The sequence below is a fragment of the Chelonoidis abingdonii genome, chromosome 23 (genome assembly GCF_003597395.2).
Source record: "Chelonoidis abingdonii isolate Lonesome George chromosome 23, CheloAbing_2.0, whole genome shotgun sequence".
NCBI classification, from domain to species: domain Eukaryota; kingdom Metazoa; phylum Chordata; order Testudines; family Testudinidae; genus Chelonoidis; species Chelonoidis abingdonii.
Genome location: NC_133791.1, coordinates 10,399,504 through 10,424,174, shown reverse-complemented (window position 1 = coordinate 10,424,174; position 24,671 = coordinate 10,399,504). Strand labels below are relative to the sequence as shown.

Here is a 24,671-nt window from a genome sequence, read left to right as displayed (position 1 = left end):
TTCTCTCCCCCCCCCCCCACTAGGTTCTACACCTTTTTGTTTTGTTTAATGGAAAGAAAAATCTAACATATTAAAATGTATTTCATTTTTCAAGTGATGGCCCTTAACCAAGAAGGGGGCTGGTTCGAGGCAGTGGCCATTAGGAATACAGGGGAACAGAGAACACAGCCCCAGCATTGGAATTCTCTTATTCAGCAGACAGCATATTCTGTAGAAAACAGTCTGCAGATTTCATTTTAAAATTCAACTACAGAATCTTGACTCGCTGGAATCTAAGTTACTAAGCAACCCTATACTATGGTGATGGCTTCTACAGAAATGCATAGAATAAATCAATAGATCACTGGCAATTTTCCCCAAGCAGCATTCGGCTGATTCCAGGACATTACAGCCTATGTTTTCAAAGACTAGTGATTTTGGGAACCCAACCTGACACCTTAGAAAGGGCTTGATTTTTAGGAGGGTGGCTCAGTGCTTTCTAAAACCCTGGCCCTTTTAAAATGGCTCAGCTTAGGCAGGCAAAAATTGAGAGAGTCGAAATGAATACTCACACCAAAAATTCAGACCTATTCTCTTCAAACTCTTGTAAATATAGGCCTACTGTCTTTGTAAGAACCAGTGCCATTTAAATGCAGTCACCAAACAGAGGATAAACAAAAAGAACGAAAGGCAGCTTTAGGCCAAAAAACGGTTTTATTATTCAAAAATATATATTTGTTTTTTTAAAAATAAAATTTCCATCAATTCCCAAACATTTTATGGTTCATTATTAACAGGAAAAGAACTCTTTACAGCTTGATTTATAAAAGTTAAACCATGTGAGAAATGGCCCATTTCCAGTGTTAGATTTTTGTAAAAACATATATAAATGGTCACATCATTGCTTTGTATGGACACTGTTAAGAAATAGTTCTTTCTTTTAAAAAAAGCACTGTGACAATATGAATAATTGGCGGTGTGATAAAAGGACTGCAAAAAGTCACTCAGTGGTCTCCTCTTTGCAAGGATGTTTAACACACATTCACTCAGCAACATAACTGCACACAGCATTCCTAGCTCACTATTCACTGAAAATAAAAATCGATCAACAGTTTCTATTAATAGCTTTCCCAAAATGTAACTAGCACTCTGATTCCATGGCCTAGAATGAAGTAAATCTTTACCACACTGTCTTTTTCAGTGTCAAGACTTATTTTAGAGTTTCACGTTCGCTCCCCCTCATCCTGCTCCCCAAATCTCTTGCTGGTAAACTTTGGAGGTTTAAAAATATTTATCCCCACTGTTATTTTCCATTTGGCAAATACGAACAAAGGATTAAAGAGTTTAAAACAGATGTTTCGGAAAAGACATTGCCCTGAGAAATAATGAAAGATTTTCAGTGAAGAATAAAATATAGATATATTCCAGAGCGCAATTACTAACGAAGGATACACTTACATACAAAGTTTTATTGGAATTTTATAAAGGGAAACCTGAGGTTTTATTTACAATTTTGGGGTGCCCAACCTAAGATATCTTAAAGAAGTCCTGATTTTCAGAAAGAGCTGAGCACCCAACTTCTGAGAAATCAGGCCTCTTTGAGGTATCAAGTGGGGCATCTCAAAACCACTAGTCATTTTAAAAAATTTCAGCCAAATTATTCAAAAAAGAATCCAGCAAACACTCCACCTCTAAGCCACTCCTCCACTGTCACAACCTCTTCCGATCCGGAGAGAAATTCTGCTGATAGCCATTATATTTATTCTCCCCCCTCCCTTTTTTGTCTATTACGTTAAACCTGTTGCACCACACATGCCATTTGAATGAAGTTGATGGTAAAACAGCTAATTTTGTTTAACAAAGAAAAATGAAGCTTTGAATTTTCAGCTATCCCAGGCCTAACACCTCCTCCTCTACATGGCTGCTTCAGCCACGGGGTCACATTTTGGAATTAGCAGTGTTAGCAATCTGGCACTTCAAACCAGCAGAGAGCAGGGGGAATTGTGTTCTTGCAGGTCTGTGACAGGCTAGCAGCACCACCCTGAGCAGACAGCCGGAAGCAGTTAACCACTTTTCCATTAGGAGATTATGAGGAGGGGTAATTACTATGCAACTGGAATAACTGGCAGTAATTGGGAGGATCGGGGGTGGGGGGAGCTCAGACGCTGTATGGAAAGCCCCATCTGCTGCATACCTGTATCCTTTGTTTAGTTTGGGACTGAGGGACCATGGAAGCAGGCCAGAAAGTGAGGCACAATGGCTAGTTAAGGGAGCACCCCATGACAAGGTCCTATTGTAGGGGGTTTTGATGGGGGTAGCATTCTGTGTTTATGCTTTCAGAAGCTGGAGGATTTTCTGTCTGGAAAAAACAATGTAGCTGATGGTATGAGACACAATGCAGAAGAGGAAGACCAAAAACATTTTCTAATGCCAGTAAGCTACAGCAGCGTCCCTCCTAAAAGCAACCAACAGGGCTTCCCACTACACAGTGCTTTATGCTCACCCTTTGCTTTGAGGCTGATAGGTAGGCCCGCCTGTCATAATAATCCAGAGAGGAGGTAACTCCAATCCACACTCATATCTGATTAGACAGCCTTTGTCTCCTCAGGATCTGAGCCGATGATGTAGCTACACCAGTGCAACCTCCCTAACGTAGACAAGCCAAGCCAAGTGCAGCAGAGCAATTTATCCCACATTGATCAGAGGCACCAGTGCAAACCGCAGCTTGGTCTTTCTGCACTAGATGCTTGCACTGGTGCAACGACCTCAGTGGCAGAAATCAAAGCAGTCTGAAAGGAGAAAAGGCCTCAGCTCTGAATTTCACTGAGATCAGAACATGTCTCCCACCCTAGCCCTGGGTCTGAAAACAAGGGATTGGTTCTCAGAGCTTCCTCATTTTATTTCTATCCACAGCATTGAAAGAGGATTGCGTGTTACAATAAAAGCCATTCGGAATGACCAGGAGTGGGAACACAGGTGCACAGGAACTGCCAGACTGAAGGAGACCCAAGTCCCCACGTCGGACAACAGCCAGCATCCAATGCTTTGGAGGAAGGTGCAGGAGACCCCCTGCAGATGTGGGATAATATGACCCCCCACATTACATCTCATCCTGATCTCTAGTAGTCAGAGGCTGGTTTGACTCTGCAGAGGGGTTTTACATCCCTTCCAAGGTGTTTTTGGTATGAACTCTGCTAACGCTGGATATTCTCATTAGCCATATGCTTTCCCTCTTTGAAGCACCTTGACAACACCCCCTACCCCTGCAATAAATATATATATATACATTCACTGTAAGAGGGTTTGGAGTTCTGAAAAGTCCTACTCTGAAAAACAGGAAGAAATGTCCTGCAGCCCGTGTTACACTCTGAATCCTAGCTGCTGATTTTTGTGACTCATACGTTTTTCCTATTTGTTACTTCTGCTAGCCCCTCAGCCATGACAGTGAACCCAATTCCTTCCCAGCTTATGCATCATCAACATGGCTAGCGGTCTGACTGTGCCCTGACTGCCCTCTTTCACCAACATCCATGGAGTTCAGTGGGGTGCAAGTCAGGCAGAATTTGGCCCCAATATCCACCTCCCAGACCCCTGGATAGACTTTTCCTCCCTCCCCACTCCATCAGCATTTCACATCCATGTCGGTCATGAGGGCTGGCTCCTGAGAATCTTGCAAGCAGGACAGGAGCAGCCTCCCGTGGTTTCAGGCTCAAACAGTGCGATGCTTGGAAACTACACACAATTTATCACCACTAGGTTTGTTTGGTCATGGCGCCACCTTGTGTCAGATTCCAGCTTTTGCACTGAACTCCAGTTGCGTCTGTCAGTCGTCATCTGGACTTCAACAGGACCGGAGTGCTGGACAACTAATTCTTTCACTAGCTGCAAACATCAGAGAGTCAACAGCATCCCCAAAAGGTGGCTGCTAAAATCCCTCTGAAAACCATCACTTTCTTCCCTTCTCCAGTTCTACCGGTCAAGGATGTGCATTGCTGGGTGCGGATCAGACACCAGCAGCTGTGGATTTGCCAGGAACTGGTAGAATGTCCCTATTCTGGGTTCCTACAGCTCTGACTTGTACTCCTGGTCCTACAACGCTTGGGTGGATTTACGTCCCCCACCCTACCCAAGATCATGGAGCAGCTCAACATCTCCCAATGCAACTGGCCGGATCCGGGTTTCCTTATCTAAAAAAAGAACGTTCCTCTTGCACTCCACAGTAAATAGCCCACTGAAGCAGCCATAGCCTCACTAGAGTATATGGGGATAAGGCTTATATAAAGGACACATGGGCAAGGTGGAATTTAGGCAGTGGGGGAAAGAGAGTTCTAAAGATTCTTCCCCCTTTTTACTAAACAGGACTGCACCCCTCACTTTTGTGCAGTTGGTCTATGCTCTTCTGACCCCCCTCCAATGTTTTCAAAGGACGTGTCCTCCCTACGCGGTGATGGTGGACTGGCTAGAAAACACCCAGGAGACAGAAAACTCCCTCCTCTTCTTCAACAGCATGCCAGTGCCCTGGAGTAACAGCCCCAGTCGCAGCAGTATCCTTGCCATTAGCGCTGGGGTGTCAGGATCATTACTGCTGAAGACCATAGTACTCTATACAGCTGCCTCACGGGGAGATGTCATAAGCTGCTGAACAATGCCGCAGCTTGCCCATGAGAGCGGAGGAGGGCTCTTCCCAGGGAGTATAACAAAGGCACCTCAGGATATTTAAGGATACCCAATTCCATCTGCAGCTAACTCTGCCCTCCACCCCAATCCTCTGACAAGGGGAGCTTCATGCAACGGTAACATCACGCCACAGACAAACGCCATCTCCAGAATAACAGGAGCTGAGCCACGATGCTCTCAGCCCAGTCCCCAAAATCCTGAAAGCCTAAAAATCCCTTGCCTTTCCCATCTCCCTGGGGTGCTGGCTTCCCACTCAGGAAGAGCAGCAATTGCTACTGATAACTACACCTGTGCACCAGGACAATTTCTAAAGCCTCAGCACACAGCTCAGTGCCAGGGAGGGGGCGGCGTCGGTCACACAGGGGATGGTCCCTGGGTGTCTGCAGCTTCCAGGGCTGCATAAACACAGCCATGTAGGGAAGGGGACTGGTTGTTTCTCTTTGTTTGGGGGCGGGCGGGGGAAAGAGGGGGAGGAGGCAGAATCAATAACAGGGCCAGTGCAATTGACAAAGGTTAATATGAGACAAATCCCTGTGGATGGCACAAGACAAGCAGGAAAGGTCTGGAAAACTCCAGTGCCCAATGACTGTACCCAATCACGCCCTTACAAGCAAGGCCCCAGACCTGCCAATACACCAGAGCTCTAAAACAGGAACTGCAGCAGAAGCCATTAGACTAGGAGAGCTCCACAGAGGAAGAGGGGAAAACGGTCAGTATTTTGCTGAAGTAGAGGGTTGGCACATACGGGACTAGAGCACAATCTGAATGGGACTGTGATTGGGCCTCTGGCCACCATGAAAATGTTTCTGTCAGTCTGTCTGATCAGAGGTGAACATGAGCAGTCAGCTTCTCTCTGCGCCTCTCCTCTGAGAATTTGACGAGCTCTGCAGGCAATTAATCAGAGCTGTCTCGGATGGCTCCTGCGAGGTAGGTAAGTATTATTAACCCCATGGTGTGTGTGGGAAACTGAGGCACAGAGCAGCGATGTGACCTGCCCAAGGTCCTAGAAGCAGTCAGGGGCAGAGTCAGGAATACAATGCTGATCTCCGAGTGCTAAGCCGCCCCCCTTTCTAGGCTTAGATGACAGAGCCATTACAGCCAGTGGATCTTCACAAAGTTAGAGGGACGGTTCTGAGCAGGAGCTGTTATTGTAAACACAGGAGCCTGTGTGCAGTATTGGAAAATCCAGGCTCCAGGGGGGTAATGGGACAGGCATGAGGGGAGGGTAAACCAAAAGATCATCCAAGCAAAGCGTCATAATCCATGTACCACACCAGCTGGCCAGAGCTGGGGTTGACCCCTGAAATTGGCCACTTTCTGGGCTCCTGTCCCACTCTACTGATCTGGGTTGTAATTTCATGCTTCCCCTTCCCCATCACCAGCACAGCCACCTGCCTGGCTTTGTTGATGAGAGGCAGGCTGAGGCTCATCCTCTGGTGGGGTTTGACGGGGCTCTCCGTGAGCACCACCGTCTGGGCCCCTTCGAGGCCGCTGGATGAATGCGGGAAGAGCGAGGCCGTGTGCCCGTCGGAGCCCAGCCCCAGCAGCACAAAGTCCAAGCTGGCGTTGGTCACTAGCTCTGCGATCTCCTTGGCGTACAGCTCCGGTCCCCGGTCCTCCTCCACACACAGCCGCCGGTTCAGGTGCACCGGCATGGGGTGGATGTTGAGGTACGGCAACCGGACGTGCTGGAGGAGGTGGTCGTGCAAGCTGCGGAAGTTGGACTCTGGGTCAGCGAGAGGCACGCAGCGCTCGTCCACCAGCCACAAGTGGGTGTGTCTCCACGGGAAGCCATAGTGGTGAGTCGCCAGCTGCTGGAACAGGACGATAGGGCTCGAGCCGCCTGATAGGGCCAGGTGGAACTCGCCACAGCATGTCACAGCTTTGGCTGCCGCCGTCTCAATGTCCGTTGCCAACTGGGCAATCAGCTTCTCCGGCCAAGCTGAGACCAAGGGGCTTTGCCGAAACTTGGGCTGGATGGTTCTGTAGTCGCCCGGCATTTGCCCATCGGCGTGCAGCAGTTCCACCGGCTCCTCCAGCGTGAAGGACAGCTCCCTGCCCATCATTTCAAAGTCCAGGAGGTGCTGGTTCTCCAGGCCCCCCGGGTACAGGCGCGGGACCTGCTGGGTTAAGCTGTCCAGCAGTGGGGTCCAGAACTCCCAAGATGCCAGCAGATTCTCAGTGGTGATGAAGGAGTCCTTCCTGCCGTGGAAGATGCTGGAGATGAGGACAGAATAAGCCTCTCTCTCCTTCACCGGGCTGTACACGTAGTAATCCGACAGCGGGAGCCCGAAAAGGCGCAGCTGCGGGCGATCCACCACCTCCTTCCAGCTGCCTTCTGGCATGATGGGCTTGAAGAGGTTCCGGCTGATCAGCACGGCAGGACAGCTCAGCTCTCCATGCCCGATGTAGAAGATGATCTGCTTGGGTCCACATTGGCTCTGCCCCGCCTCCCTCAGGCTCTCGCGCTGGATGCAGTAGGCCCGGTTCTTGAAGAGGACACGGACGTAGCCTACCCGCTCGTCCAGGGCTTTGCCAGAGGTGAGGAGGAAGGGGACTCCCTCCCATCGCAGGCTGTCTAGCTGAATCAACACACCTGAAATGACACGGGAACCTCAGGTCCAAGCCCAAGCACCATTCTCCTTGCATGGATCCTGGCATCCTGAGCCTCCCTTGCACCACAATCAGCCTTTCCCATCACCCCACCAGGTCTCTGCTCTCCTGATCCCCAAGGATTTGTCTTGCTCCCTCCCAATTAGCCCACAACATTCCTCTGCTTGCCTAGCTACTCCTTAGGACAGCAGCTTCTCTGGATGAGCTGTCACATCACTCCCTAGCCAAGAATCAAAACACTCAGCACGTGCAGCATGGCCAGAGTTGGCCTTGTGATGAACTGAGGTCCACTGGCCCCAGAGAAACCACCCTCCGTTCTTACCTTTTGGAGACATGGAATGGCCCCCAGATAGTGAAGGAAGGGACCTAAGCCGCTACAGAATAAATTCCTAAAAATAACTGACATTTATAGTAATAATTCCACATGTGGCTTCACGAGCCAACAGACTCTTATAGATCCCTGGGTGGCTGGACCTCGGGCTCTTGAGGTCCTACAGGGACAGATGCCCTAGAAATAAACAAGGCAACTAGTGTCCCCGTGTAGCAGCCGTGGAAGCAGAGACAGAAGTTAAGTTATTGGCTCACAGTCACAGAGGAAGTGACAGAGCTGAGATTAGGATTCGACTGCTCCCTGTCGCCTAGTCCCATGCGTTGATCACACCCCACCTGCCTCAGCCACTATGCCCTATGACGTCCTGGGTCTTCCCCCACCTGCAAAGGTCGGCGTCATGCTGACGTAGTCCTGTGCCTTCTGCAGCTCCTCCCGCACCTGGCCGGTGTAGGCCTGGTATTGACCCAGCACCGCACTGGTGCTCTCCAGGCCCTGCAACGACTTGAAGGTCTGCAGCTTATGCCGGAGAACATCTTCAGTGCTGCTGATGTTGGCCGGCAGCTCCATGGCGAGATACAGCAAGACCTCGGTGAGGTGGTTCTGGAGGACGTCACGGATGACACCGTACTGCTCGTAGAAGCTGGTGCGGCCTGAGTGCGACGAGTAGGCGAGAGACGAGCAGTCAGAGCGGCAGGAAAAAGAATCCCCCCCTGCAGCCCCCAGCATGTGAAAGGAGCTTGAATATTGGTGCCCGAGGGAATGAAGGGACAGGCCTAGGGACGGAGCCATCTCTAGCCCCAGATTGGGTACAACATCAGCTGCCTCTGCAGGCATCTCAGCAACTCACTTCAGCTCTGCACACACTTCGCCCACTGCAGTGGGACCTCCCAGGAAAAGCTGCCGCAACTGATAAAAGATTCCCAAGAGACCGGTTGCCCTCACTGAAGCAGCAAGAGGGACCTCTGTTGGAGGAAGGAGCGGGAGAATGGGGGCTGGGCGGGGTTGGCGAGCTGGGTGAGCGGAAGGGCTAAAAGGAGGCAGCAAATCCTGTCTGTCCTCAGGCACCAGTCTAGACTTAAGCTAACCCTAATTACAGCCTTGCGTCGGGCTTCCTGAGCTCAGTGGGGGCGGGGCGGGGGCTTTGCCTGACCAGGCCGGCAGCACAGTCCATGTTCAGTCTGGGCCTGGGATCAGCGTCCAGACTACGTGCTGGGAAAGGAACGCAAGACATGCAGTGCCAGGCCTCTCTTTCACCCCAGCAACAGTGGCCACATCTCAAGGGGCAGGTAGGATGGCAGCAGAGCCCGAGGTCTCTTGCTGGAGTGTGAATCCACATCAAAGCCTTAACAGAGGGATTAGAAGAAACCCGATTACCCCTCGCAATTCTGCAGCAATGGACCAGGTCAACAAAGCAGCAGCTGTCTGCATTACACTGAGCCCCTTCCATCCACCACTCCACGCACAGTCCACTCCGAGCGGCTGAATTCTCCCCCTTACCATCAACGTAAGCCCTGCCCTTTCTGCAAGAGTCAGGGCTTTACCTGTTTCAGTACAGGATGTGCCTTGCCCTGGGCTGATTTCTTACTGGGGCCAGGAGGGAGAAGGGCGATGTCCTATTAAAGGCAGGTGATTCAAACCAAAGCCTCCTGTTAGCTGGTCGGGGCAGGCTAAGCGCTGAAGATCTCATCCCTGCCCTGGGCTTCCCCTTGGTTTGATAAAGTTTGTCTCCCTCTCTCTATCCAAGGGCACATTTGCTAACGCAATCAATGCTGCAGCCTCTCTGGAAGCCAGGCTGCAGGGAGACTGGGTGGGAGGTCACATGATCAATGACCAGGCTTTAATAGTTACCTTATATAACACTGTGTGTGTGGTGGCTAGGAGCAGGGGAGGGAGAAAAAGGGGAGCAGAGACCCCACAATCCAGATGTTGCAGAAATAAGGGTGCCTGGCGTCCCCACAACTGCTGCCGGTGGCAGCCCAACCCAGAGCGCTTTCCACTCAGCGCTGCAGTGTGGGGCTGTAACCCTGCAAGCAGAGATTGCAGCCGTGTCCCTTCAGCAACAGACCCACATTTCTCCCTCTCTGAGCAGCTGCTGAGTGAGATGCCCCTGTGCTGGGATGGATGAGCATGGCCTGGTGGGTGCGAGTAGCTCCCCTGGGCAAAAGCTGCAGCAGCTGAACCCTGATTTAAACTTTCACACCACAGCACCAAATGAGACCTGAACCTAGGCCAGGCCCTTTCCGAGTCCCTCTGCAGCAGAACTCAGGGTCTTTGGGCATCGATGTGAAAGGCTCCTGAACTCTGCAGCAAGAGGAAGGGGCAGGTTCCCCCTCCAGCTGAGGGAGCTAACAGCCATGACTGGGAATCAAATTTCTGCCTCTCAAGTGCCCATGCAGAGGGACACAGCTCAGCTACCCACCTGGCCTCCTTCTCATGCATTTGCAAATTCAGCCATAGGGGTCGCTCTCACACAGATACACTACAGCCACCTAGGTCCTGAGAAATTCCCCCTGACTAGCTCAGCCCAGGCTCCCTGACCTTTAGCATCCAGAGTCTCCTTCAGGACAATCTCTACTCTCTCCACATGGTGCCGGTTCCAGATCGGGTCCAGAAACCGTCGGTTCTGGTCTCGGAAAGGCAGGATGTGGGCCACAGCCTGCGAAGGAAGGAAGGGAGGGAGGGAGGGGAAGACCAGCGTTAAAAACAAAAATCCAAAGCCAGCAGCATTTCTAGAGTATCTCCCATCCCACTGCTCCATCCAGCACAGAAACGCAGCCCTGTCTGAGGTCTAGGGAGCACACGGCACGGGGAGGAAGAGGGGAAATCGGCACAAGAACCGCAGGGTAAAGCCCGACTCTTGCAGAAGATACCAGGGGGTCTCTAATGTCCACGTGGGACAGACACGAAAGGCCTCCGTGGACAAGGCAAACGTTTTACAGTGTCATTGGAAAGCGACTCACACACAAAACACAAGACACTCAGCCTCTCTCCCTCGGAAGGGCAAATGGCTGAGTTAGACCCCGCTAGGATTCCAAGCCGGGGTTCCAAGGAATTGAGGCAGATCAAAGGGGCCGCGTACATCACTGAGCCATCTGTTCTCACTTAGTGCAAAAAAAATTCCCGTAGAGATGCTCTCCCTGCAGTCAGACATGCACCCTTGTGACCGGACCATAGGGCCACAGATGGAATAAGGCTGTTTCGAAAAGGAGATGTCCCAGCACACTGAGGCCAGGGCAGTGCATCTACCTCACACACGTTCCCTTGAGGGGCCATGCAGCTGTTCAGACGCCACATCTGGACAGGGCAGCAGCATGTTCTCAGAGCCCTGTGTTCTGGGGTCAAAAGTGAAACTTCAGCTTGGCCCACTCCATGGCTACGGAAAGTGACATCTTGTCGGCTGGCTGAGGAAGGCCGGGTGGGAAGAGAAAGGTCACCTGAGGTCTTCAACAACCTGATCCACCACAGCCCTCAAATCACTTGTGGTCTAGTAGATCTGGGGCTGGGCTGGGGAGTCAAAGACCTGGGTTCTGTTCCTGGCTCTGACAATGGCCTGCTGGGTGACCCTGGGCCAGTCTCTTCTCCATCCGTAACATGTGGATAGCGACACTCACCTCTGTACATAGAGGACTGTGGTATCTCTAGCTGACCAGCCCTATCAGAACTAGATTTGCTGAAAACCCATGGAGGTCAAGAGGCACAAAGTCAGGAAAACTCCCGTATAAAGCTAACCATCACGTCTCTGGCGCAACCCAGCTGTTCCCACACCAGTGGTTCACAGGGATAACAGGTGCTGAGAAGTGGGACTGTGGGTGGATGGTGGATAATTTGGAGTTCCCTGGGAGAAGGCAGAAGAAACTGAGGACAAAGTGGGAAACATTAAAGCATTGCATCTTTGGACTGGTCCTCAAGTAGGATGTTAACACTGATCTCCCAGCTCAGGATGGATCCTGATCAGGTACCCCGCCCTACTTCATGTTTATAGTTCAAAAGATGGAGTAGCGGCACAATGGGCAACCAGAATGGTGATCCCCTCTTAGTTCCTTATTAGAAAGATCCCAGCAGATCCAACAGAGAACCTTATTCCATCCATCTACTGCTAGAGGAGTGCTACCAAGCCCCTGGGTACGCAGGATTGACAGGGAGAGAGAGAGATCTCCCAGTGTGGCAGATACAATCACCTGGATTGTGTGTTAGCTGCCTTCCCATTAGGGGACCTGACCCCAAGCTGGTCTGTACCAGTAATTTACCTGCTGGATCTGGCAATATCTGGTGCAGGGCAAGGGACAAACAAAGTCAAAAGCAGAGAGCATATAGGCCATAGACTAGGATCTCAGGGGGGTCGGGGTTAGGGAACAGTCCTAATTCTTAAGAGAATCAAGTGATGGACCCCTTTCCTGCCGTGACATCCTCTTCCAGTCCAGAGTAGGAGAAATGTGACTTCCTCTGCCGCAGGGCTACGTTCACTGCCTTTTACATCCCCTCCCCACTCTGTCCCTGCTGCAGTCACTCGCACAGATGCACCAGCCCCTGAAAAATTGGCTGATCATTTAAAAAAAAAAAAAAAAAAAAAAGCGACAGCACATCATATCAAATTAAAAGCCTCCTCTAGAAGCTGGTGCTAAGAGGCTGGGTCCGCGTGGAATGGAAGGGTTTGCTTACTCAGCAAAATACAAGCCCTGACCTTGTCTGGAAGACCAGATGGATTCTGCATCTCACACACACCCCCATATGTGGCCATCTCGCTAGGAGGAGGAGAACAACAAGCCTGACCCATATCACTTTGGCATGAAAAGGTCTGGCCTCTGCATTTTCCTTGGTGAGAGATGGGTTGGCAGTACAGGGGAAGAGTAATGGCCAGTTGCTGCAAGGTCACTCGGCTGCAGCCCAGAACAGTGGACAGGACACATTCTCTTTGGCAAGGGGAGGGTTTGAAACATGCTCTGAACTGCTCTGCCTGGGATCCCAAGGGGACATGGACCCCTTCAGACACCAGGGGAGGGGGCAGGATCCAGATATGCCCTAAGAGCAGTAAAAGAGCTCTAAGCGCTTCATAAACAGGGATCCATTTATCCTCCAGACCCCACTTGCAGGCAGGGACCATCCTCATTTGCAGATGGAGAAGCTAAGGCACAGAGAGGACAAGTCACAGCGTCTCTAGGAGGCAGAGCCTGGAAATGAAGCTAGGAGTCTGGACTCACAGTGGCTGTGCTGTAGCCACAAGGCCAACCTGCTTCCGTTATTAAGTAAAGGACAGGCAATCAAGACAAAAACTAGGAGCCCAGAGCACAAAACTCATTGATGGGGCTGAACCCTCTTGCTTGGAGGCAGAAAGGAAGAGAGAAGCTGCCTAAGGAGACCTGTAGCTATAAGCCTTTCAGGATTGGTTGGGGTGAGAGCAGGGGAGAAAACACAGACCTTGAGAACACACCTTCTGGTACTCTTGCACCTAATCCTTAATTGTTTGTATTGCCCTGATCTACAACAGATTCTCGACTCCTCAGGCACCTTGCCGCCTTCTGCATCTGCAAAGCGCCATGCACGCCTATGGCATTGTAGGGTAGTCCAGAGACATGCAGAGCGCAGACAGGCTGGCATTTGCTAAGAGGAAACGTGGGAGCAATGAAGCACCCACCAGTGTCTCCAAACTCCATAGGTCTGATGGGAATGGGACATCATGGCCTGCAAGTGACATCACACACACCTGACATGGCCCTCGCGCGACAGCTACAGTTCACAATATTATTGCACCAATCCTACATTTGTTAGATAAAAATTGTACAAGAGGACCCAGCCCGATTTTGAGTGGGAGGCTCGAGCTTCTGCTCACCATGTTTAAAATCCTGCGCACCCTCAGACTCAAAGGGAGGGTGGAAATATGCAGCTTGTGGCCTGCACCCCACCCACTCCCTGCCTTCCCTTTACCATCCAGGGCGCCCCAGCCAGTCTTAGTAAGGTTTATTTTGCTGATGTTGAATATAAGCCATGGATCCTTTCTGCAGCTGGGCAAAGACCAGTAGTATTAATAAGTGAGGAGAAGCCAATGTGGCCCTTGTTTCACATGACAGTCAGGTCAACAGGAACCAAGACAGCCTCGCTGGGTCACAGCTGGCTGTATATTAGTCTCCAGCCCTGCGCATCTTGGTGAAGGGGACAAGGTACTAGCCAAACCAACAGTGATAATAAGACTTAACAGGCTCCAGGTCACTTCACTGCTCCAGCAACCTAGGTGAGCAGCTCAGCAGGGCTGTGATTGGTGCACCTGGCAGCCTGCTGCCCACATTAAATTAAAGCCTGAAATTTAGGGCCCTCCCACCATCCAAGCTCCCACCCTGCCGAGACCTCATCCAGCATGGCAACAGAGCCATTCTGAGTCTGCTCACCTGTTTGCCAAGGTAGTGATCCACCCGGTACATCTCCTCTTCCCGGAAGAAAGTCCTCAGCTCGATGGCCAGCTGCTGGGCGGACTTGAGGTCATGGCCAAAAGGCTTCTCCAGCACCACCCGCAGCCAGGCTCCAGGGCGCGGCCTGCAGCTGCCATTGATGTGGCGGGCTATCTCTGCGTAGGCAAAGGGCGGTACCGAGAAGTAGAAGATCCTGCCGGCTTCCCCCAGTCCCTCCTGCTGGAGCAAGGTCTCAATCTCCCGGTTCAGGGCAGTGTAGTTCTCGGATGTCTTCAGCTGGTGATACCGACTCAGCTTGAGGAATTGGTCCTTGACCACAGCACACCTGTCGGGGGACACGTCTGACGGGCAGGCCAGATTCTTCAGCACCTCAAACATCAGCCTCTGCCCTGGCTCATGGGCCGTCAGTGCAGCCCCGTGGAAAGTGAAGCTGTGGCCACTGCTCACCTGGTCCAGATAGAGATGGAACAGCCCCTCCCACAAGTACTTCTTGGCCAGGTCCCCTGTGGCTCCCAGCAAGACCACTGAGACATGCCCTCGGGACTCCTTGGCCAATGATGGCAGGGCGCCTAAGAGAAAGATGGCACACAGGGCTGCCCTCAGCATCCTGGAGGAGGAGACAAGGACCCAGGGAACCTAGAGGATGGGAAAAGGGAAACATTAAGCTACATTAGCACAGAATATAATGCCACAAAACACAACCCTGGGTGCTGGTTCTTCCACAGCACTCAAGCCAGGAATTTTCACCAGGATTCCTCTCCACAAAAGTCTCTTTCCTGGTTTGCCACAGGGGGGAGTGATCTCAACTCTGTTGACACAGCCCTAATTAAAGCTGAAGTCCCAGATGCTGCATAAACCAGATGGCTTCTGTCAACAAGGAAGACCAGATCTCATGGGGTAGAGGGGATCAATGCCATCAGCACTGAGCAATAGGGTGAGCAGACCCGGCACTAGGCATAAGCTACCTGAACAATCGCTTAGGGCCCCAAGCAGCTCAAGGGAGCCCTCTATTCACTTTTTTAGTATGTGTTGTATGTGGGGGACCCCCACAATATCCCTGCTTAGGGCCCCCAATGGGCTAGCACTGTGTGTGTGTGTGGCTGGCTGCGCAGGACAATAAGGCTGCATTAGTGCAGGAAGCCTCGTCATCCTCCCCACCCCCCCCCGTTTGACAGAGTTTATGATTATTGCCAGCAAATATTTGCATTACAGGGCCCACATGCCCCTATCAGGAATGGGCTCTGGACAAACAAAGAACACAGCACCTGCCTTGGAGACCTTCCTGCTGTGTCAGCACTAACCCCTCCCTACATGGTGAGGTTTCTGAGTGGGAGTCGCTGGCTTTGAGCTGTGGAAATGAAATCCATTCTTATGCAAGTTTCAGTGTCTGCTGCAAACAAACGTGTGCGTCACTGCATGCAGGATGCTACTTCCTGCTTGGGGCTTTTCTTCCATTTTGGCACCAATTTGCATCAATATTGTCACAGCGCTTCAGAGACAGGCACCACAACCGGTAATCCCGGTTTTCTAGCTCTTCGGTTCACTTCCATAATACGCAGCCATAAGACCTCTATGTAACTATGTCCCCATGAATGGCACTGAATAAGGCTCCAATAAGCCAAAATGGACCAATCAGTCTGATGAAATAAGTCTGGTATATGTAGCTATGAATCAGTGATGCATTTTTTGTGTGTACTTGCACCTTTATATCTCTAAGCACTCTGCAGAGATCCCCCATTCTGTTCCCAGAGTTGCTACAGCCTATAACAGAAGAGATGCATACAGTCCGCTCTCCAAAATAAACTTAGCTTTTGTTCTTTCTTGCTTCTGTTTTCTTTATACAAAAATACAAGCAATTTTTTAGACAAAAGTACAGGTTTTGTTCTTTGCGCAAGGCGGTGACGTGGGAAACTAGGAGAGAGAACCCAGAAGGACAAGTTATGAAGACAGCACAACGATTGATTCATAATCTATTGCATCAGTTGTTATCTCACTCTGTTCACCTAGTTTCCTGGTGTTGTGCATTACTGGAGAGCAGCCACAATGATACCACAGTTGAGATAATCCAGGGCTTTCATGGCACTGCAAACAGCTAAGCCTTATCTACAACAGCAGGTTGTGTCGCTTTAACTACATCAGTTTAATTAAGCATGAGAACACCCCCAAGTGTGACCACAATCATATTGGTATAACAATGCTTCAGACCACTATAGTTACTCCTGTATTCTGTGCTCACAGTAGGTTATGTACTGGACTAACTACTTAGATAAAAACATCATCTCTCTAACTGACATAGTTACACCAGTACAAAACTGGTGTTTAGACCAGGCCTTAACGAGTGAGTTTCTCAAGTGTCTCAGTGAAATGCATTTGACACCACAGACCTCATTTGCTTTTTGTACATTCTGCATTTGGAGTAGTGTAACTAGTCATTTCACTTTCTGGCTCTCCTGCAGCAGCTGGTCAGGATAGATTTCTCCAGTGCATAGGCCTGGCAAAATATCATTTCAGAAATAAAAAAACAAACAAACAGGTGACAATATTTCCATTCACATTAGGGTTTGAAACAACCCGGTTTTCTTTTTAGAGCAAGACTACACCAGAGCTCTGCACTATCGTGCAGACAGCATCACTCCAGGGTATTTGGTTCATTCTCGTCAGATAGGAAACACCCATTCTCCACCAATACAGTAAATGATCCATAACGAAGGATGCAGGCTTTTTAAGCCTGTTTCCTCTGGTGTCAGTGACCCCAACGGTACCCATTCAGGCCATATAGGTCAAGTGTAAGGACCGGTCTTGTTCAGATTCTTGCATGAAATGGGAGTGGTGGGTATTTAGGATTTTTCTCCTGCTCCCCCAACAGCCTCATATCATCTGCCGCCAGCTTCCCCTGACCCCACTGCCTGCTCTGCTAATTCTGGGCTAGTTCACTTCTCCTCATCCCAAAACATCAGTGGGGGAGGGGGGGGGAGCTGGGTGCCAGCAAGGGGAGTGTGCCATGTTCTGTTTAACAACTACGTGGCCCCAACTGGCTCTGGCCACGTGGGTCAGGCAGATCAAGGCTTCTGATTACTGGACTGAGCGCTCCGAGCTGGTTTGAACTCCAGTTTCCAGAAGAGCGCTGAACACAGCTTGTCCTGGTTACACTTGCTGTTCAAACCACGTCCAGCACTGGCTCAGGTGCCCTTGTTGTCAACCCTGGGTATCTTTCAATGTAGACAAGGCTACCATGAAGGAGAGTCGGAGTGGGTAGGCCTGCATCTGAGGGGCGGAGAGAAGGGGAATGGCGTGAGGGACAGCTGGTAGGTTTGGAGGATAAAAGCAAAGGAAGAGAAACAAAACCCAAACTCCCCTCCGCCCCCGCATCCCTGTGCAATCTCCCCTCTCCTCCAGCTTCTGCCTGGAGCTTGGCAGCTCAATGAAATGTTTCTGGCACGGCATGCTGGGAATGGATGGAAAGTGGAGATGTAGCAGCACCCGGGAAACAAAGGCTTCTCCACAGGATCCCAGAATCCCTGGCTCCAGCAGACAGCTCCCCTCTCTCCCAACACACAGTGACCTATGCACCAACATCCTTTCCCTTCCTCCTCCCCAAACCCCACTTCAGGCCCTGGTTCTGGAACAAAGGATCTGTACTGCGATCCCCTGCAAGGCAGCAGGCTGAGCGAGTCCCACCCTCCTAGCACAGTTCTAATGAGTTTCCATACTAACGGGGTCCAAGGAAAAGTCCCCTCTTCAGCGCTAGTGTATTCACTAAATCAACACAGGGAGCCCCAGGAAATCCTCACCGCCCTATTGTGAATAAACATGATTAAAACGCACACTGGTCTCACCCAGCAGACTCACCCCAGTAACACAAGGACTTTGCAAAGACTGCAACGGTGAAAGTGCTCTGGAAACTGACTTCCTTCTGTTAACTTCTGACCACAGATCTTTCTTCTCCTGCAGCCAGAGACAGGCTATGCCAGCGCACTCAGGACTAGCAAACCGATCGATAGTTAGACAAACAAGAGGCCTCGTTAACGATAAGCCAGCTCAGCACTTTCTGGTAAAGGGGAGGAAACAGCAAACCTGAACCTCCCATTCCCAGCAGAGAAAAAATAAATGCTCCTGTATCTGTCTCTACCCAGCACCTCAAATTCATTGGTCCAACCAAGTTCCTTTTACATAGCGCTCCAGGAATGGGGGTGGGAAGGAGAGATTTTTTTTCCCCCAACATGGATTCTTGATCTTTTTTTTAAAAGAGTGAGAGGGGAACCAAGAAAAGTTAAAGCTAAATATTTGCATCTAGGCTAGCAGCAGCTGTGTGAAATACTGGCCCATGCAGGCAGTCCAACTTCCCAAGAATTTTCTCTGAAATATTCATCTGATTAGTTAAGACACTTGAGAATCATACCTCCCACTCGTAGTAAGATGCACTGGTAATGGCTTATAGTGAGCCCTCAGTGACAGCGATTTAAGAAAAGACTTCTCGAAGTCACAAAAACTGCGTGAAAAAAAGCATACATTTTAAGACACACACACACAAATAAAATAAATCAAGAGTTTGATACTGCTGTGATTCTGAATGCCCTTGATCAGAGCTGAATTTGCAGATTAGGAAAGATAGTGCAGAAAGATGGGGGAAAAGCACTAGTGTAGGTCTTGACAGACCTGAGTGCTTGCCCCAGCTTCACCACTGCCTCCTTACATGACCTTGGCCAAGTCATTTTGAGGTCTTGTCTATGCACAGTTAAGCCAATAAGAATGTGACCCTCGTGAGAGATGTCATTTTTCTAATGAAACAGTTCAATCAGTATCGCCCCTACCAGTTATATTGGTATAAAGGTGCCTTATGCTGGAATAATTCATTGCTTTTCCCAACAGGAATAGCTATAGCAGAAGGCACCTTTCCACCAGCATAACTGCATCCACACTGGGTGTTGTGCTGCTTTCTCTCTCTCAGTTAAGATAAAGCGCTACAACTCGCATTCATAAACAAGGCCTTAACCTCTCTGTGCTTCAGGTCCCCAGCCATAAATGGGAACAACACTTCCCTTCTCCCACCTTTTGTCTGTCTTGTCTATTTTGGCCCATCAGCTCTTTGGGGCAGGGACTGTCTCCTCTTACTGGCATGCACAGCACCTAGCGCGATGAGCACCTATATGCACAGGGGCCTCTCGGTGCCGCTGTACTGCTACTTACCGTGCTTTTCCCCAGCCCTGGCTGATTGGTGGGGTTTTCAGGTACACAGAGCAGCACAGAAGGCGTTTCTTTGACGTTTTTCAAACACAGGAAAGAACGCCCCCTGGCTGCAGAGGAAGAATGTCACACATTGGCTGAACACAGGTAGAGCAGCTCTAACCTGGCCTGCGTCGGCATTTAGCAAAGGGAAACAGGAGATAGCCTCAGCGTTTACCACAGTGTGGAACGCTCTCTCAGGAGACAATCTGGGATGAATTCTTTTTCTCCTGGGAGCTCCTACAAGATCTCTCTTCGCTCATCAATCTCTCCCCAGCCATCCACTGTAACTCTCCTACCCCCTCCTTCTTCATCATTGGCAACTTAACCTCTATGCAACCATCAAATTGCACTGACAACCACATAGTGCCTAAAGCATGGGACATAATCCCCTTCTCTACTTTATTACAGAGAGTGATTATTTTGCATGTGTACGTCATAGTTTTTCCTTCCATTATGGAAATAATAGAATAATATTATTGAATCTGGATCAGCAACTTCTATTTAACCCTAGAGTGCTTCAAATGTATTAAGATAGCACATAATTGAAATGCTCCTACCTTGTCGGGTGCAGGGGACTAGCCCCCTAGAACACAATATAGTGCATGACAGCTGAGGCAGAGTGAGCAAGGATTTCGGCTAAGGACCCTGGCACAGCCCTCAACTCTTATAATAAAAAGCCATGGAAACTTCTGTGATCTTAACTGCATACGGAGCATAAGGAGGGGGGCCAGGTTACCTGCCCGGCTACCCCCAATCTGAGTGGTGTTGCGACTCTGTGTACCATATCACAACACCACTCACTTAAATTTGGCCCACGTGGTCCTGTGTCATCCAGTTAGGGGCTGGGGTGCTGTGTACCCCGCTGTGCCCCCAGCTGTGTGGGAAATACTCCCACGTAAACTACAGGGCATCATTTATCTACTTCAACGCTGGAAAGATGAACCACCCCTATAGGGACTAGAATCTGTGATGCTACACAGTTTGGGCATCCCAACCCTGGGCATCCCAAAGCTAAGATAACCCTTCAGGAGTTTTCCCTGTATTAGACCAGTGGTTCTCGAGCAGGGGTACATGTAACCCTGGGGGTATGCAGAGGTCTTCCAAGGGGGTACATCAACTCATCTAGATATTTACCTAGTTTTACAACAGGCTGCATAAAACGCTCTAGCAAAGTCAGTACAAACTAAGACTGCATATAGACAATGACTTGTGTATACTGCTCTATATAATATACACTGAAAGGTAAGCACAATATTTATATTCCAATTGATTTATTTTATAATTACATGGTAAAAATGAGAAAGTCAGATTTTTTCAGTAAGTGCGCTATGACACTTCTGTATTTTTAGGTCTGATTTTGTAAGCAAGTGGTTTTTAAGTGAGGTGAAACTTGGGGGTACGCAAGACAAATCAGACTCCTGAAAGGGGTACAGTACTCCAGAAAGGTTGAGATCATTAGACAACTTGTATTGATGTAATTAAAACCAATTTAAAGTCAGTTTAGTCGCACTCATGCAAACCCCCTACTGTAGACACGTTTACTGGTTTTAAGTGCATCATACTGATTTAGCTCAATTTGGCAACTGAATTAAACTGGTGTGAGTATACTTTAAACCAGTTTTAAGTGTGTCTACAGAAGGGGCTTGCACCAGCGTAAGCAAGCTGATTTAGGTCACGTCTACACTCGCATTTATGTCGGCAAAACTTTTGTCGCTCAGGGATGTGAAAAAAACACCCTCCTGGGCGATAGAAATTTTGCCTGCAGAAATGCTTTGTCGGCAGGAGACGCTCTCCCGCAGACATCGCTTCCGCCTCTCGCAGAGATGGAGTAATTATGCCAACAGGAGAGTGCTCTCCCATCAACAGAGCGTGTCTCCACCAGATGCACTGCAGCTGTGCCAATATAGCATGGTAGCGTAGACTTGCCCTAAGCCAAGTGGACTCCTAGGGGATTCAATTACACAGTCTCACACATTTCCAGTCCAACTAAAAACTGATTACTCAATACTTCCAACTGCAAAACACCACCCTGCTGTGCCCAGAGCCAGCAGAATAAACCCAGTTCCCCTGGTTTACTGCTGTCATATCATATAACAAAAAGGACCCATGTAAAAATAAAACCAGATTCCTTCCCCATGTGCCCTACGGCTTAGCTATATGAGAAAGTTGCAACACTTTAACTTAAATCAATTTTAAATCGAGGTTAGTTAAACCCGTGCAGGCCCCTGTGCAGACATTCTTATTCTGTTTGAAGAGCAGCTTGTTTGGGTTTATCTGGGTAAATTCCCAAAACTTAAAAACCAAAATAATTGCTATCAAATGGGCATAAGGCAGCCCTGGTGCAAAAGTACAGTGCTCCCCCGCCCCCCCGCCACACACACACACACACACACACCCATTATAAGAAACACCCTGACAGCCACAAACCTGAAAATAATCAGCCCGATTAAAACGAATGGATTTTACAACATGGCCATAAAGGCTTGTCCTGCAATGACTCCATTCGGGCAATCCACTGAGGGTAATGCTGCCATGCATGGAAGCAGGAGTCCACCACACAACCAACTGCAGGATGAAGGCCTTAGACCCTACTGACCGGCAAACCAATTCCAAGGGCTTTCTCACCCTGGATGTCACTGCTCTCAGCAGTTCAGGACCCATACTGAGAGCATTCCACTTGGCCATAACCACTGTGATACACACATTCAGGCCCTCATCCTGCAATGATCTGTTAAACTATGGGTTGTCTTCAAGGTTAAGAGTCCAATGGGGTACCCAAGGGAGGCTGAGAGACTGTCTTAGGCCCCAGTTTTTCATTACAGATCCACTAGTGCAGACCCCTTCAAATTGAGGTGATTGTAGGATCAGGGCCAAATATGTTCTCCCAAACTCTCTGCCTCTGCTAACACAGTGCGACACCGATCACCCTAAAGTCTTTAGTGCTGAGCTCTTTAAGGGAGTAAGATTGATTCGGGTTGGTCTGGGAGAGCACTGCAGAGAAAAATCACCTATTAATCACTTTTACACACACACACACACACACACACACACACACACACTTTTCTGACCAAAGAAAAGCACTTACAGCCTTGGGAAAACAGCATCTACTATCATGACTGGCTAGAAGTCTCAATCACCCAACTCGCCGCTGTATGAAAAAATGACAAAATGATTACTGAGTAGCAGGTTTTCACTAGTGAATTAGCATTCAGTCCACCTCACAAAACATTCATCAGAGATACAGCACAACACAGCATGGCCTAATCCTTCTGTAAGTAAGGGCATAAATAAAACACAAAGGAAAGCGTCACCAAGACAGAGTGAGAATCAGGAAAAAAAAAAGTCACCCTTCAGCATGGGGAAGTATTAGAGATAGGTTGAATTGGCACCATCAGTTCCTGGAAAGGTCAGAGGTTTAATGCCCCAGATCCCATTAAGTACAGAAGGAGAGATTCATATTAGCACTTGATCCTTTCTATCAACTGTTCTGACAAAGCCGTGACCTCCAAGCCTCACACAAAGAAGACAGAGCTTAGGTCACCAGCCCCAGAAAACTGAATCACAGAATTTCTGGCGAGTAGGAGGAGCAGACTCGCATTTATAGAGGCCCCAATCAATATAGCATCTATTTCTCAATGACACAGAAGGCAAAACCTTGGCAATACAAAGGTTAGACAACATCTGAAGTGTGCGTTTCTTGCTACTCCGACCAGTGTGTCTAAGTGGAGATCTAAAATACTCCTCACCTGCCTTCCTCAGGGTGATTCCAACCCAGTAATTTATTTGTTAAACCCCTAAGCACCAAGGAGGCAGAAGATGAATTTCAGGGGAACGATGCACAGAGGTCACCAGTGTCATAACTGGCAATAACTAGCCAATGATATACCAAAAACAATAAAACAAACTAGAGAGTTACAGAGGCAGAGATGGGGAAGTACTTCCTTAGCTGAGATCTAAGGAAAAGTTACCTTAGAAGAGGGGCATTTCTTGTAACGTTAACCACATGCACAACCTACACATAAACAACTTGTCCAGTATCTGAGAGGTAACCGTGTGAGACTGTATCCACAAAAACAATGAGGAATCCAGTGGCACCTTAAAGACTAACAGATTTATTTGGGCATAAGCTTTCATGGGTGAAAAACCCACTTCTTTGGATGAAGTGAAAATTACATGCATCTGAAGAAGGTTTTTTACCCATGAAAGCTTATGCCCAAATAAATGTTAGTCTTTAAGGTGCCACCGGACTCCTTGTTGTTTTTATAAATTCAGTAACTTTGTTCCCTTGCCTCAACAAGGCACACCAAAACCCACACCTCCTAAATAAATCACTCCGCACACACACACACACACACACACAATCTCCCTATCTATAAACTACTGAGTGAGCTCCTCCCATCCCAGAATCCTCCACGGAACAGAAACCAAGTGCACTCTGCAAACTGACTTGTGCAAGAAGAAAGAGCCCTGGCCATGGTGCTTTCTTTACACACACAGCCCAAGCCAGGGGAGGGGAGGAACTTTCCCATATTCCTCCTTCCCCAAAAGCACTAGCTGACCCCTCGCCCTCTCCCCTAGGAGTGGGGCTCCCCCTAAATCCAAGTCTTAATTCCGCAAACCCGCAGACCATCAACTGACACGTGCTCTTGAGCACGGGCAGCCCAGACTGCCCCCGCTTGGCCGCACGGCACCCCATCCCCCTGGGTTCCCCACCCCCCAGCAGTGTGCAAGCTGGGCAGAGTGCACGGCGCTGCAGCTTGCTGTGCTCCCACCACACGGCTCACCCCACGCAGCAGCCAGACATGGCCCCCCCCCACAGGGCACAGGATATGCGCGAGCTCCCTCCTCCCGTACTTACCCCAGGGGCCAAACCACAAGAAAACCCTCCCTGGGCTGGGCCGGCTGCAGCTGCGGACTCTGCCTCCCGCACCGGCGCACAGGGCTCCGCTCCTCCTCTGCTAGTAAAGTCTATGGTTCACTCTGCACTGGCTCCCGCTATTGAGAGGCGGGAGGGGGCAGAAAGACTGGGTAAGTGGATTCTTAGGGATTCAGCGGCAAGGGTGGGTCTGGCCTCCAAACTAGGCAGCTCTAGTCTCAGAGGGGCCAGATGGCTTTTTTCCCCCCAAAGAGTTTAGCTCCCATCTGAGCACTTAAATGAAGCTGGCCAGACTTCCAAAAGTTCCCAGCAGCTGTGGAGCCCATGGGGCCTGTCAAGTTTTGAAACAAAGCTGTGGGTGCTTTCTCCCACGCTGCCCCACACATGCTTGGGAGAAGCTCCCTGTTAGCATCCCCAAAGCTATCTCATTTGCTGCTGTCAAATCCCTCCTCCAAACTCTCCTTTGCCATGTTGCCTTCAAAAAACTTGACAACTGTTGGATTGCTGGTGTGCTGAGATCACTGCCTGTCAGGCTGACCGTATGCCATGGTTTCCTTGTCCTCCATCT

General features: G+C 49.6%; 2 protein-coding genes across 4 annotated transcripts in view; both read right to left on the bottom strand.

The window, feature by feature from the left end:
• Positions 1-14,055, bottom strand: part of SPSB1 (splA/ryanodine receptor domain and SOCS box containing 1) — a 96,790-nt gene extending 82,735 nt beyond the window's left edge. Inside the window, exon 1 of the mRNA XM_032775489.2 lies at positions 13,981-14,055. The gene's annotated coding sequence lies outside the window, so the exon portion shown is untranslated. The remainder of the gene's footprint in view (positions 1-13,980) is intronic.
• On the bottom strand, positions 675-24,143 carry H6PD (hexose-6-phosphate dehydrogenase/glucose 1-dehydrogenase). 3 transcript variants are annotated; one of them, XM_075060366.1, is made up of 6 exons: positions 24,086-24,137; positions 22,313-22,375; positions 13,981-14,637; positions 10,139-10,256; positions 7,981-8,250; positions 675-7,252 (listed from the first exon to the last, which is right to left on the bottom strand). In XM_075060366.1, the coding sequence occupies exons 3-6, from the start codon at positions 14,605-14,607 to the stop codon at positions 5,895-5,897; spliced, it is 2,373 nt and encodes a 790-aa protein (XP_074916467.1). In that variant the 5' UTR covers positions 14,608-14,637; positions 22,313-22,375; positions 24,086-24,137; the 3' UTR covers positions 675-5,894. The 3 variants fall into 3 exon arrangements, with proteins under 3 accessions (XP_074916467.1, XP_032631375.1, XP_032631376.1); XM_032775484.2 differs by lacking the exon at positions 22,313-22,375 and having other exon boundaries at positions 24,086-24,143; XM_032775485.2 differs by lacking the exons at positions 22,313-22,375; positions 24,086-24,137 and adding an exon at positions 17,851-17,948.
• Positions 24,144-24,671: the final 528 nt, after the last annotated feature.

What these genes read in the sequence shown, in the direction of transcription:
- H6PD (XM_032775484.2), bottom strand. Translation starts at nt 14,607, where the DNA reads ATGCTGAGGGCAGCCCTGTGTGCCATCTTTCTCTTAGGCGCCCTGCCA. An exon ending in ATCACTACCTTGGCAAACAG is followed by an intron (nt 10,257 to 13,980) that starts GTGAGCAGACTC and finishes CTTCCTTCGCAG; the next exon opens with GCTGTGGCCCACATCCTGCC. An exon ending in GGAGACTCTGGATGCTAAAG is followed by an intron (nt 8,251 to 10,138) that starts GTCAGGGAGCCT and finishes CGTCGCACTCAG; the next exon opens with GCCGCACCAGCTTCTACGAG.